We start from the raw sequence: 13,185 nt of genomic DNA, 5'->3' as shown, positions 1-13,185 counted from the left end.
TTGAATCCATATCAGTGCCTATGTACTTTTTCTCTGAGAAAATTACCCTACCTCCTTACCTGGTCACTTACTTAAGTATTCTTTCCTACATGAAATGTTGCTTAAAATAGTAGTCCCCAAACTTTTTGACAACGGGGAAAAGTTTCGTGGTGTCATGGAAGACAGTTTTTCCACCAGAGGTGGGGGGCGTCGCTGCCTCCGGCTCCACCTCAGATCACCAGACATTGGATTCTCATGGGGGGCAGGGATCCCTGGACCCTCACATGTGCAGTTTGCAGTGGGGTTCATGCTCCTATGAGGGTCTGATGCCACTGCTGATCTGACCAGGAGTGGGGCTCAGTGGTGATGTGAGCCATGGGGAGCGCCTGTGGGTGCAGGTGGTGCTTTGCTCCCTTGCCCACCCCTCGCCTCCTGCTCTGGAAGGGGGTTCCTGGCAGGTCAGTCCATGACCTGCTCAGGTTTGGGAACAGCAGGCTTAAAACATCAGGAAAGACCGGTGCCCTTCTGCTAGGCATAGGTCTTTTGAAACATTTATTGTATCGAAAATTCTCATTCTACTTACTAACTAAAAAGAATATTAATATATAATGCAAATGCTACTAATTATATATGATAATTATAATAACGGCAAACAGTTATTGAAGCTATACTATATTCTAGGCTCTGGGCTAAGCATGTTGTATTCTATTCATTTTAACATTTCATCTTCATAACATACTTATGAAGTAGGTTCTTTAATAATACGTATTTTAGGCCCAGCACGGTAGCTTATGCCTGTAATCCCAGCACTTTGGGAGGCTGAGGCAGGAGGACTGCCTTAAGGCTAGGAATTCAAGACCAGCCTGCACAACATAGCAGGACCCCTGTCTCTACAATAAATACAAAACTTAGCTGGGCATGTTGATGTGCACCTGTAATGCCAGCTACTCAGGAGGCTGAGGCAAAAGGATTGCTTGAGCCCAGGAGTTTGAAGTTGCAGTGAGCTACGATGACACCCTTGCACTCTAGCCTGGGCAACAGAGCAAGACCCTGTCTATAATAATAATAATATTATCTATTTTACAAAGGATGGAACTCATGTAGGGACGGGAAATAGTGTTTTCAATTTGCATTTAGTATGGGGCAGAGCTATGACTAAAATCCAAACCTGTTTGTCTTCAGTGCTCCATATTTTAACTATTACACTGCACTGTGAAATTCATAGGGTGGGATCAGGATTTATGCACCTTTCTGCTGTCATTATCTAGCACAGTGCCTGAAACATAAGCACAACATAAGAATATAAACATACAGAGTTTATGGAATTGCTTGAACTGCAATCTATTATGCAGAATGCTAAGAACTCCTAGCTCATGTTTCTTCTCTGAGACATTTTGTTTTCTTACCTTTAATTATCATTACATCATGGAGGATGTCTTTAAAAGATGGAAAGAACCTAATGACATTTTTTTTGTTTATTGATATATCATAGTTGTACGTAATGAATTTTAACTCAGGTCACACAAGGCATACCACAGGTTGAAATACTTGAGGGTACAGATGATGTCTTACGGGCATTTTATTCATTTTTCTATTACCAGTCTCTAGCTCAGTGCCAGCCACCAGAGAGTAGGTTACCAATAAGTGTTTGCTGAATAATGAATAAATGAATTCTAGCTCTGGAAAAAATACAGTTAGAACATTTTGATGAGTCAGTTTATAATTGCATGCACTCCTGGATCAATAGCACAGACATTTGTAAACACTATATAATTCAAAAAATATTTCAAGCTGGTTTCAGCATGTGTTGTTGGTATATTTTTGTAGCTGATTTTCTTTCTTGATTATGTTCTATTTTGAATAATGTTAAAAGGAATTGGTATTCCTACATATTTTACTTCAAAATGGTCAAAAGGTTTCTGGAATTTAAAGCAGAAGTCCTATCAAAGCACAATTCAATGAGGTAATGGAGACATACCTAGAATTTGACTGAGCTTATGTAACCGGAAAATACATCTTGATTTATTCTCCAAAATTACTCCTATTTTTTGAAAGAAAATCTTAACAATGCTCTCCCAAAACAATAAAATAGGAATGAAAAACTCTATTTTACATCAATCTAAGTTATATAAATCACAATAATTTTGGCTGCAAGTAACAGAAAACACAATCTAAATGGCTTAAATATTTTGTGTACTGTATCTCAATAACAAGAAGTCCAGAGATAGGGCTAGTTCTAGGTTTATTATTTCAGCAGTTCATCAAGGAGCCAATACCTTTTTATCACCCTATTCTGCCATCCTCAACCTTTTGGTTACCTCTCTTCATGATCACAACATGGCTACAGTTGCTTTAGGCATCTTCTCCATGTGGAACAACTTTCACAGACAGAAAAGTCAATAGTTCTTTCTTAGATCTTATTCAAGGAACTAAGAAATTTAGAAAGTCCCTAAGGGAATTCACCTTAATTTTCATTACCTAGAGCTGGGTTATAAGCAATTTCCTAACCAATCACTGGTGAAGAGATGGAATTATCTACCTTGGTGTAAACTTGTCTAGGTTCATCCCCTTGGACTGAGGCCAAATTGATATGAAACACTTGTTAGTGTATCAACATGTGATTACTTGAACAAAACTGGCATTTTAATAGCAGGTAAGTGGCACTGGAGGAGAAGAAATACATTCTAGGTAGACAACCAACACTTTCTTTAATAACTTTGTGGCTTTCTAAGTTCTATCTGAAAAGATACTCAACTGAAGCAAAGCATCCCTTTAGTTAATGCTAAAAGAGTCAATTTTCCCAAGAATAAAGGGTGTCATGACAGTCTGCACATTAGACAGTAAAGACTTTCCAGTTAATTTTAAAAGAGAGATTTGGGATATGAATATAAAAAGATATTTTCCTCATTCATACTACCAGCTTCACATATTGTTTGGGCTATCAAAGATACTAATTTTACATAGTTTTATATTCAATTTGTGGTATATTTGCACTTTACAAACTCAAATACAGTATTCAGTACATAGTGAATTACTTTGACATAAAGTTTTCTTGGTTTTAACTTACAACATTAATATAATTCTAAGTATTATATTCTTCATTTCATAGTAAAACTGCTTAGGATTCTTTCTAATCCAACTTAGTTTTAGTTTTTCTTTACATTTTTAACTTCTCAGTAAAGCAATGTCAGTGCCTGTGTTTTAGCTAAACACTTATGTTAGGCACAATTTAACTAATTTATAAATGATTTCTTCTTTAGAATTGCAATATATAATATATTCATATTATTGAATCCAGGCCTCTCATTTTACTCTAAGACATCTAAACCAATACAAATTTAAACCATTCTGCAAATATGTTATTTAGTTCATAAATAAGCATGTGCCTCACACCTGCCCATTCTTTTTTAACACTAATATTAGGACATTATCCTGTGCATTGAAACATTAGGACATTATCTTATGCATTGTGTAGTCCACCAGCCACTTGGTGATACAAACAAAAATGACTAAAATCCAAAGTATTAAATCAGACTTTCAAAAATCAATTCTTAACAACTAATATATATGAAATATAAAAATAATTTAGGTACTTAATTTCAGTATGTCTTTAGGGTCTCCCATTATCAGAGCTAATAAGCGTGAGAAATATCATTCATAGCTGAAAATTGATGGGGGACTATGTAAGCTTTTCAGCTAGATTTGTCACACATGGAATACTTTTATGTAACTACTTTCCTTAAAATAAGACTGCGTCCTCACATGAATAAATGCCTTCCTGAGATTATTGATTTAAAACTGGCATTGAAACTGGTGTTTGAAAAACACGTGCATGTGTGCCTGTGTGTGTATCCCAAAGAAGCAGAACAAATTTGTTGTTCACTAATGTGACTCCCACACACAACTAAAGAAGAGTAAAGCATAGGTACTTTCAACAAAAGAGGAAAAGGAGATCCAGCTATAGATTACGTTTCAGAAGAAACACTAAGAAAGTATTTGAACTGCAGATAAGTAAGAGGATCTTTGAGAACATTCTTGCTCTTCCAGAAGGGAGATCAACTTCCTCCTGTCTATTTAGACCTTACTCCAATGAAATGGCCACCCCCTAAGTGTCTAACTTGCTAGCAAGGCAAGATTACAGTTATTCATGTTCAGGGTGCTTTTGGAAATAAGCCAAGACTTTTGGAAGGATTTAGAGACTCTCTCAGCCTAAATACTTGCTATATTTTGAAAAAAACTTTGTCTAGTAAAGAGTTGCTTTAACATCCTTACAGCACAGACTGCAGAAAAAGACAAACTAGGGTTTGCAGGTCAAAATGCTTCACAGATGCAACATTGGACATTTCATATCTCTGAAATTGCTGATGCTTATAATTTATCTAACCAGATTTTGACAAGTTTAAGGTATGTTGCTAGATTAATCTGTGGGTTTCTACAATCCTTGTTATCCTTGTATTCATAAATGTATTCCAGCTAAGTATATACCTTCCTGTGCACATCAACACCAAATATTAGGATAAACAACAATGCTCACCTATAAAATGAAAAATAAATGTTAAATAGATATATAGTTGGTTTTTGCACTTAACATTTTTCAGACACTCTTTATGATCTCTTAAGTGATAATGTAAATTGTAACCAGTTTTTGTGTTACCCTTGATCCATGACAATACAAATAATTCAATGCAGCATTTGGGAAGCTTATGTTTTAAGAAAACTCTTCAATCACAATGTAACATAAAAAATAAATTTTAAAAATAAACACTTTGGTTTTTTAAATTAAATAGTTTTGCTTCTTTCTACTTCATTTCACAGAGTAGTCACTTAATACAATCCATGGGTATTTATGAAAAAAAATTCCTGATGTTATATGTATGTGTTTCACTAAAGAAAGTTAAGAGGTTGATAAAATTTCTCCCACAAATTTTGTCATTAAAAAATCAACATAGACAAGATATCTTTTACTGCACAGGCTTATTTCTCCTTCTGTCACTATATAGTAAAATTAACACAAATTTTTAAAAGTTTTAAAAAAGTTAATCTCAAAATGGAATCCTTTTAAAAATAGTTGACAAAGTGTCAATGAGTGCAATAATGAAAACAAGTTTTATTAATTCTATACAATAATATGAGCATTGTACAATAGTTCTTAGCAGATATATATCCCTATACAAGTCTTTAATTAACAAAGTGAATTCAGTAATTCTGAACATAATACTAAATTCTCCATAAAATATAATTTACTTTTATTAAAGGAAGTATAGCATCAATACTTACTGGAGACAGAAGAGAGAGAGCTGAGAATTGAATGGAATAAATAATTTTAAAAAGAAAGTTGTAAGACCCTGTTTCATGCTTTTTATGATAAATAGCTATATTGTAGGTAAGAACGATTTTAGAAATTAATATTGCACACTAGAACTTCAAAGCAGATTGTTATGCTGAATTCTAAGATGGGACTAATTCAACTAAAATGTTAAAATCATTGAGGTGCTAGTAATGGAAATATTGTTGCTCTTCATCTTGTAACAGTATTAATATAGAGATTTATATTGAGCTACTATCATTCTCACAAAAGCAAAGTATCTTCTTGTTGAATTTGATGCATTTTTCCCCATATTATACACTGTTGACTGTGAACACTTATGAATTATTTCTCCTTTATTATTGTTGTTCTTTATGAGGTACTTAATTCCTAGCTGAGAAGTAAAAGTTACACCTTAAAACATGATACTTATATCTATACTGATGCATTAGAAATATAGATAAATTCCTGAACTTAAATTAATGAATTCCAATAGGATTTCTATGCTTATCAAGCCTGAAGTAAACAACTCAATATACTTACCAACTATTTGGAAGGAAAGATATGAGTACAAATGGAATGAATTGCTAGATGACAATAAAAATATGGCTAAAATATAAAATAAATATTAAATAGCAGATCTTTACACATAAATGCAGGATCAGTGGGAGTTATTTTTAAAAGGTGAAAACATGTTCCATTGTATTTAATGACATTATTCTTCAAATAAATTGCTTTTCAAAGAAAAGGATTTATTTTATTCTACGGAAAAACCTCAAGAATACAACTTGCAAATTACTCATACTATTAATTAGTCAATCACTTCATATTTTTCAGTTAATTGACATTAGAGTAAAATATCTCAAAAGTTAAAAACATTTCGTAATGTCACTAGCTCAAAGTGATCAATATGTTTGAAATAACATTTACTAAAATTTATACAATCCTTATTATCTGCCAAACACTTCATGATTTATTTATTTTTTTAATTTAGGATATTATGAATTTAAATACACACCTTATCTAACAGCCTTGAAAGCATTATTACCACCCCAGGTTTGTTTTTATGGCTAGTACTAAGTGGCACACTCAGGACTCAAACCCAGGCAGTGTACTTAAGAGATTATACATTTAACCACTACTCTATCCCACCTCCTAAGGGAAATGACTTTGCCAGGACCTGCTATGTATTTGAAAGTCATTGTTTAACCTACAATTAATCATAGATGTCAAATGTGAAAAACTTTTTCTTATTATGAAAGTGAATGTGTGAGTTACAAGCAACTAAAAAGGAATGTGAGCATAATAAATGTGCCAAAAGACTTTACAGTGTAAATGTTAAGAGCAGAGATAGTACATATAAAAAAGCAAATAGTCATATTTAACATTCCAGGTCATATTATTTAAATTATCTGTATTGCCAAAAAACAACAGTGGTATCGCTCATAAATTATGCTCAAAGGGAACTGACTCTTAACCTTGTTTGAAAACCTTAAGGACATTTTATTTCTAAGATAATTAACTGATCAAAATGTTAAACAATTTTATTGTTTATTGAACAATAAAATTCATTAACTTCACATTTTTATGGAGGAAAGTCAATCTTTATTGGTGGAAAATTTGACATAATTTGTTTTTACCTTTCCAAATAAAAAGAAGCATAGAGGTTTAACTATATTATACTAGCCTGAAGTCAGTCAAGAAGAAAGCATGACTCTTAAATGTGAATCTACTTTGCTTTGAAAGTGTCTTTGAAAGGAACAGTGGGAGGGAAAGCAATGTAGATCTTCTCTAGAACTGAATTTCAAAGGTCTTATTTGGCCCATCTTCCACATGGGAAGAATTAGAAAACTTTTTTGCCTTTTCTTTTCCATTGTGAGATATTAAATGGGAAAATAAGTCCAGGCTATGTAGGTCCCTATGTGGTATTAGATGAATTAGCAGCCATAGTGCAAAGAATGTAGGACACAAAGGTCTATGTAACTGGCTGCTGTGAACCTCAGTGTCAAACTTTAAAAAAAAGAAAAAGAAAGAGAAAAAGAAAACCTTTAGCACTTCAGCACAGATCCCTAAAGTAATCTTCCTCAACTGGGTCTGACGCATTAATGAGATCATAGAAGAGAACTGCCAATTTAGAATTAAATACTTCGGTGAGTTTATTATTATAAACAAAAAAGCCATAATTTACAAAAAAGAATTGTGACAATAAATGGTATTTTTCATAAATGGTATATTATTGTGTGGATTAAAAGGAGACAGCTTAAATTAAAAAACGGAATCCCTTGAATTTAATGAAACAGCTTTTAAAAACAATTTTAAAGACATTTAAACATTGTAGAAAAACTATGATACATATATTTTGTTTAGCTTGTTTTAAAATCTTAGTAACTCATCTTCTTTTAAAATTGTGATAATTTATAATTATGATGACTATAATGTAAAATTAGTCAAACAAATAAAAATTGAGTAAATAATGCAATTAATCTAGTGCACTTTTTAACAATATCCTCATTATTTAAATCTCTCCTTTTCTTTACAAAATCTGCCTTAGTTTAGCTACGGGTATGCATGTAGTTTCCATATAATGCTCAATATGTTAATGAATATTCAAAAATCAATTTCATTAATATTTTAAAAATATAACTGCTAAACAAACCATATTGAAGTTTTTAAGTTTAGCTCTCCAGAAATATATCTACTGAGCCAAGAGTTTCTAAATGATTTTCCAGCAAGTGAAATCTGTAGTGATACCCAAGACACACAGGCAGGCCCTATATTAAAAGTTCTAAAAATTTTACTTTGCTTATAATGATAAATAAACCTATCTATTGACAAGGAAAAGGATTGCAACAAAAGAATAGTATATATGGATCACTATACTTAAAAGAATAAGAGGATACTGGAGGCTGGGAAGGATGGGGGAAGGGAGGGACATAGAGAAATTTGCTAAAGGCTACAAAACTGCAGCTAGGTAGGAGGAACAAGCGTTGGTGTTCTACTCCACTGTAGGATGACTAGAGTTAACAACAGCATATTATACCATTTCAAATAGCTAGAAGGAGGATATTGAATGTTCCCAACACAAAGAAATGATAAATGTTTGAGATGATGGATATACTAATTAGCATGGTCTGACCATTATATATGTATCAAAACAACACTATGTACCCCATGAATTTGGGCAATTATTATTTGTCAATTAAAAAATAACATAAAATAAAAAAAGAATATAGAAGAGGAGTACTTATTCCACAAAAGGTAAAAGAAACAATTTTTTTTCATCCAATAGTGATTCAGGAGATGAATCAGGTTCCTGTGGAAGCTCTGTGAACATTACAAGAATATATCATCAATGAATCAGTAAAGTCCAGAACTGAGGATTACTATAGGATGGAAAGAGATTTTTCACTAAATATATCACTTCATATGTATTTATTCTATGAGTTCTAAAAGCAACAATCTTCTAAATAAAACTTAATATATAAATTGAGTGACCAGAGACCACCTTAGATCAAATCATGTAAGGATTTAAATGATATCTAGTCCAGGTCCCCATCTTACATACGAATCCACGGCATATGGTCATTTTGGCCTTTCACAAACACTCACTGTGATAGCAGCCTCAACTTGCAACATTGTTCACAGATTTTGGGGAAGCTATGTTAGAAAGTTCATCTTTTTAATAAAGGTAAAAATGCTTAATTTTTTCAATTTTTCAATACATTCATCTTAGTTCTGTCCTGTGGACTATAGCAAGATAGTCAGAATTCTTTTTCTTATGTGACAGTTGTTCAGTATTTAATAACATTTCATTCCCTTACTTTTCCAAGTTGAATCTTTCCACTGAATTTCATAGAATATATCTAAAATATACAATAATCTCCCTTTCTTTTTCTTCTGGATTTATTATTCCTTGCTACTGTTACAGTTTGCCAAGGTCCACCTCAGGAAGTAGTTCTTAGAATTGAATATAACATTTAAGATGTGGTGATCATTGCAAACTATAATAGGACAATCACCTCCCTTAGTAAGACACTCCTCTTAGTCCAGTTTAACAACGCATTAACTTTGAAGTCATTTTCTATTACAAATACCAAGTTTAATGCCAACAAAACCATGGTCATTACTTGTGTAGTAGATTTCTTGGACCCAAAGCCAGAACTTTATATTTGTATTTATGGCTCTAAGGTAGTATCATCAAATATGTTGCCACGAATTCCATATTTGAGCCTTGGGTGTGCTATCTTGACAAACATCAAGATACTCTATTTGCCCTCCTACTTAAATCATATTCTTCAGTATCACAACATTCCTCAGTTCTTCAGCAGTAAGCTATGTTGACTTACAAGTAAATGTTCCCATTAGCCTATCTCAAGTCGTCAGCTATTAATATTCAAGGATCCCCAATGAAAATGCTTTCTTATATGGCAATTTACATTTAAGGAACTTTGCCTGAGACTTCTATTTCTGTTGTTTACTTTTAAGCAAGTTTTTTAGAGAAAATTTTTATAGGACAGAACATCTCCCTAAGAGCATTTCTTGGTAGCTGATCAAGCAATAGGATTAAGTAGCAAAATGCCGGCAATGGCAAACTCAATTCCATCTTTTAGCCAGGCCAACGTAACACAACAAACCCTTAGACTAGTACGCATGTGCAACACATACGCATACATGCATACATACATACTGCACATGAAATGTGTATGTGAGTTAGAAAAAAGTACGCAATGGCGTGTGGAAAACAAAAATACACTATTTCATTCTAGTTCAAATTGTCCTCTATTCAAACTCCTTTCTTTCCTCCTTCCGGACCATAATTTTCTTTCAAGCAAAGACAGTGAGAGAGTTCTGCAAGATTCCAATCTCCCTAAATCCACATCACAGCCTTCAGTTGAGGCTCATCAAAGGTTGGAACTGAGGGAGCCTGAGTTATAACCACCTGGCATCTCCATCTAACTCCTCCCCAGAAACACGCCCCCCAAATCCGGAGCCAGAGGAGAGCTCTGCCACAGAAGACTTCCACTGAAGGAGGACAACCCCTGAGAAAAGTACACTCCGGGAACCATTCCTCTCCTCCTCACCCCCCAACACTGGAAAGCGCTCCCAGCGCCGCGCCTTCTTCCGGAGCCTCCTCCCGCGGGCTGGCTAGGGGTGAGCGCCGGGGTTAGTCAGTGCGCACGTGACGCGCGATGCCCACATGACACCACCGACTGTGGGCGGGGGAGGGGGACAGACGAGTGAAGCAGGGAAAAAGTTACAGAAGACCCGTCAAAGCGCCCAAAGCAATTTACCCCTTTCCTTCCTCGCCAATCAGTGGTTCAGGGATCCCTAGGGGACGTTTGAGGACCTAGGCGTCTCTTGCCAGCTCCCGAAACGCTGGACGCAGTTCTCCGCCCACCCCACCACCCTCTGCTCTTCCCAGCCCCGCTGGTGATGCCTCTGCACCCTCAAGTTGCTCCTTCCTCTTTTTTCTCCCTTCCTCCCTCCCTCTTTCTTTCCTTCCGTCCTTCCCCAAAAGCTCTTCATCCACTGCGGACGATGCCACTGACGCACATTCAATTTGCCCCGGGATCTCGGAGGAGGTCAGACCAGGCCAAACATCTTCCAAAGGGGAGGGTCTAACTGCGCAAAGAAAGTTGCACGCCACAGGGCAACCTGTCCCTCCCCTCCCGTTAGCCCCTCAGTCGGATCTTTGGCAAAGCTCGCTTGCACTGCCGGTCCTCTCTGGACCCCACCCCACAGTCGCGCAACACACCCCTTTCCACACGCGCGCCCACCCTTCCATTGCCCTGCGCCCCGAGCGGTCCCGCTGCCTGGCAAAGCACTGAGCCAGCCGCTGCGCTCACCTTGCTTGACACACTTGAGCCGGAGGGGGTCCTTGCAGTGTTTGATCACGGCCAGCACGTCCCTGATGGTGAGCCCCGCCACGGGGGTCTCGTTCACCTCCAGCAGCAGCTCCTCCGACACCAACTTGCTGCCGCTCTCATAGACCACCTTGCCGGGCTTCACCTCCCCCAGGTAGGGGAACTGTCCATTTTCGGCGCCCCCCTTCAGTTCAAAGCCCAGCTGGCCCTCCGGGTTCCTGCCAATGACACTCTCATGGACTTTGCTAGTCCAGTGGCTTTTCTTTTTCAAGCTTTTGGACATGGCAGTGGGGTGGGTCGCCTCAGTTCCTAGGGTTCCTTTGGGGTAGGGAGGTTGGTGGTGAGAGAATGAGAATGGAGCAGCAAGGGGGCCAAGGGATGAAAAGAACAGACTTTGCCTTCCTCCTCCCCCCTATTCGGTGCTTTCTCTCTTCTTTGGATGGAGTGTGGACGAGGAAGGGGGAGGATGAGAGGGACGGCTGGGCAGAGGTAGGAGAGCTTGGGTGAGGTTGTGCTGTCCCTTGAATGACACTCAAGGCTGTGGCCCCGCAGCAGAGGAAGCTGTGGCGGTGGCGTCGGCGGCGGCGGCAGCAGCCAGAGCGAGCAGTAGCCGAGCTGGTGAGCGGGTGGAGTGGGGGTGGGGGAGGAGGGTAGGGATGCCGGGGGCCACTCCTGCGTGGTGCGAGTGGGAGCGCGCGCGCGCGCCTGAGTGTGTGTTGTTAGCTGATATCCATGGCAGCTGCAGTGGCAGCGGCGGGGTCCGTGTGTGTGTGTGTGTGTGTGTGTGTGTACTAGTTGTACTGTACTGGCAGAAGGGGAGGAGGCAGGGGAGGAGGGAGCAGGCTATAGAGGGAGGAGGGGCGCGCGCGCCGGTTGGGGAGCCAGGGAGGGTTTCGCCGCTGTCTCCCTCCCTCCCTCCACAGCTTGACCCGGTAGTGAAGGCAGAGAGAGAGGCAGGCTGGGTCCGCCTGGCAGCCTAAGGGAGGAGGCGGGAGCCGGGAAGGAGGGAGCCGAGGCCCGGCATGGGGAGGCGGGCGGGAAGGGCCCTGAGCCCAGTGCGGACCTTTCTTCCGCACGGGCAGGGCCGAGCGGTGCGCTAGGCTGCAGTGCGAGGAGGACGCCGCGACTTGCTCAGACCTGGGCTCGGATGGAGCAGAAATAGCGGGACCGGGACAGCTGGCGCGCCTGGTGTCTGGTGCCACACTTCGAGCGCTGGGAGCCTCTTGGCGCCGGATTCTGCCGTGAGAGCGAGCTGGGGTTGGGGGCCGGCGTGGAATTGCGGGAGAAGGCCCGGGAGCCGGGAAGCCGTGCTGAGAGGAAGAGTTCATGTGTAGAGAGGTTTCATCTCTTCACTTGTGTAATCACTTGTTCCTCGCAAAGTTCTCAGAATTCCCCTCCGAGAAGGGGAAAGTTGGAGAACTGGAGGCTGGTTACCCTAACTGCGGGGAGAAGGTGAAGCAGCGGTGCCGGCCCCGCCCGCACGCTCGGCGGGACAGGAACTTAGCGGAGGGCTGGGGTTGTCTGGTGAACCGCGATTCCAGGGCACAGGGTAAGGGTCTTCACTTTCTCTCAAAAGAAGCGGAAAGAAAGGGGCTGGGGGAGGGGGGGTGTTGGAGGGGGAGGTTGCAGTGAGCGGCCTCCTCAGCGAAATGGTCAGTTTAACCCAGGACCCTGCGGCGGAGGAAGGCGGAGGCACACCCTCACCGGGAAAACCCCCAGAGTCAGGTCTGCACCTGGGGAAGACGACACCTGAGGAAGACCTAGCCCAACAGCCCCCTGCTACAGAGAAAGGGAAGGAGGCTCCGAGGGTGAAAAGAGCGGCGCAACTGGGCTGACATTCAGCTCGCTGGCCCCCAAACAGGGTTCCTTTCCCTTCACCAACTTTGCATCCTGGAGGAGAGTTAAGAACAGAAGCACGAGGATACGAGAGGGCTGCTGATTTTCACTGGAACGCTAATTTCCTGTGAGACACTAGGAGTGATTTTTTTTTTTTTTAATTCCTGTAACTGGTAAATGAATTTCATTTGCTTAACTTTC

General features: G+C 39.4%; 1 protein-coding gene across 2 annotated transcripts in view; it reads right to left on the bottom strand.

The window, feature by feature from the left end:
* The window catches only part of MAGI2 (membrane associated guanylate kinase, WW and PDZ domain containing 2), a 1,290,578-nt gene extending 1,279,147 nt beyond the window's left edge, over positions 1 to 11,431 (bottom strand). For both annotated transcript variants that reach the window (XM_069462132.1, XM_069462133.1), the window contains exon 1: positions 11,131 to 11,431. In XM_069462132.1, coding sequence (XP_069318233.1) covers positions 11,131 to 11,431 — 301 coding nt within the window. The remainder of the gene's footprint in view (positions 1 to 11,130) is intronic.
* Positions 11,432 to 13,185: the final 1,754 nt, after the last annotated feature.

Source organism: Eulemur rufifrons, chromosome 29 (genome assembly GCF_041146395.1).
Source record: "Eulemur rufifrons isolate Redbay chromosome 29, OSU_ERuf_1, whole genome shotgun sequence".
Taxonomy (NCBI): domain Eukaryota; kingdom Metazoa; phylum Chordata; class Mammalia; order Primates; family Lemuridae; genus Eulemur; species Eulemur rufifrons.
The sequence above is the reverse complement of the archived record's forward strand: the minus strand, read 5'-3'. Positions and strand labels throughout refer to the sequence as shown.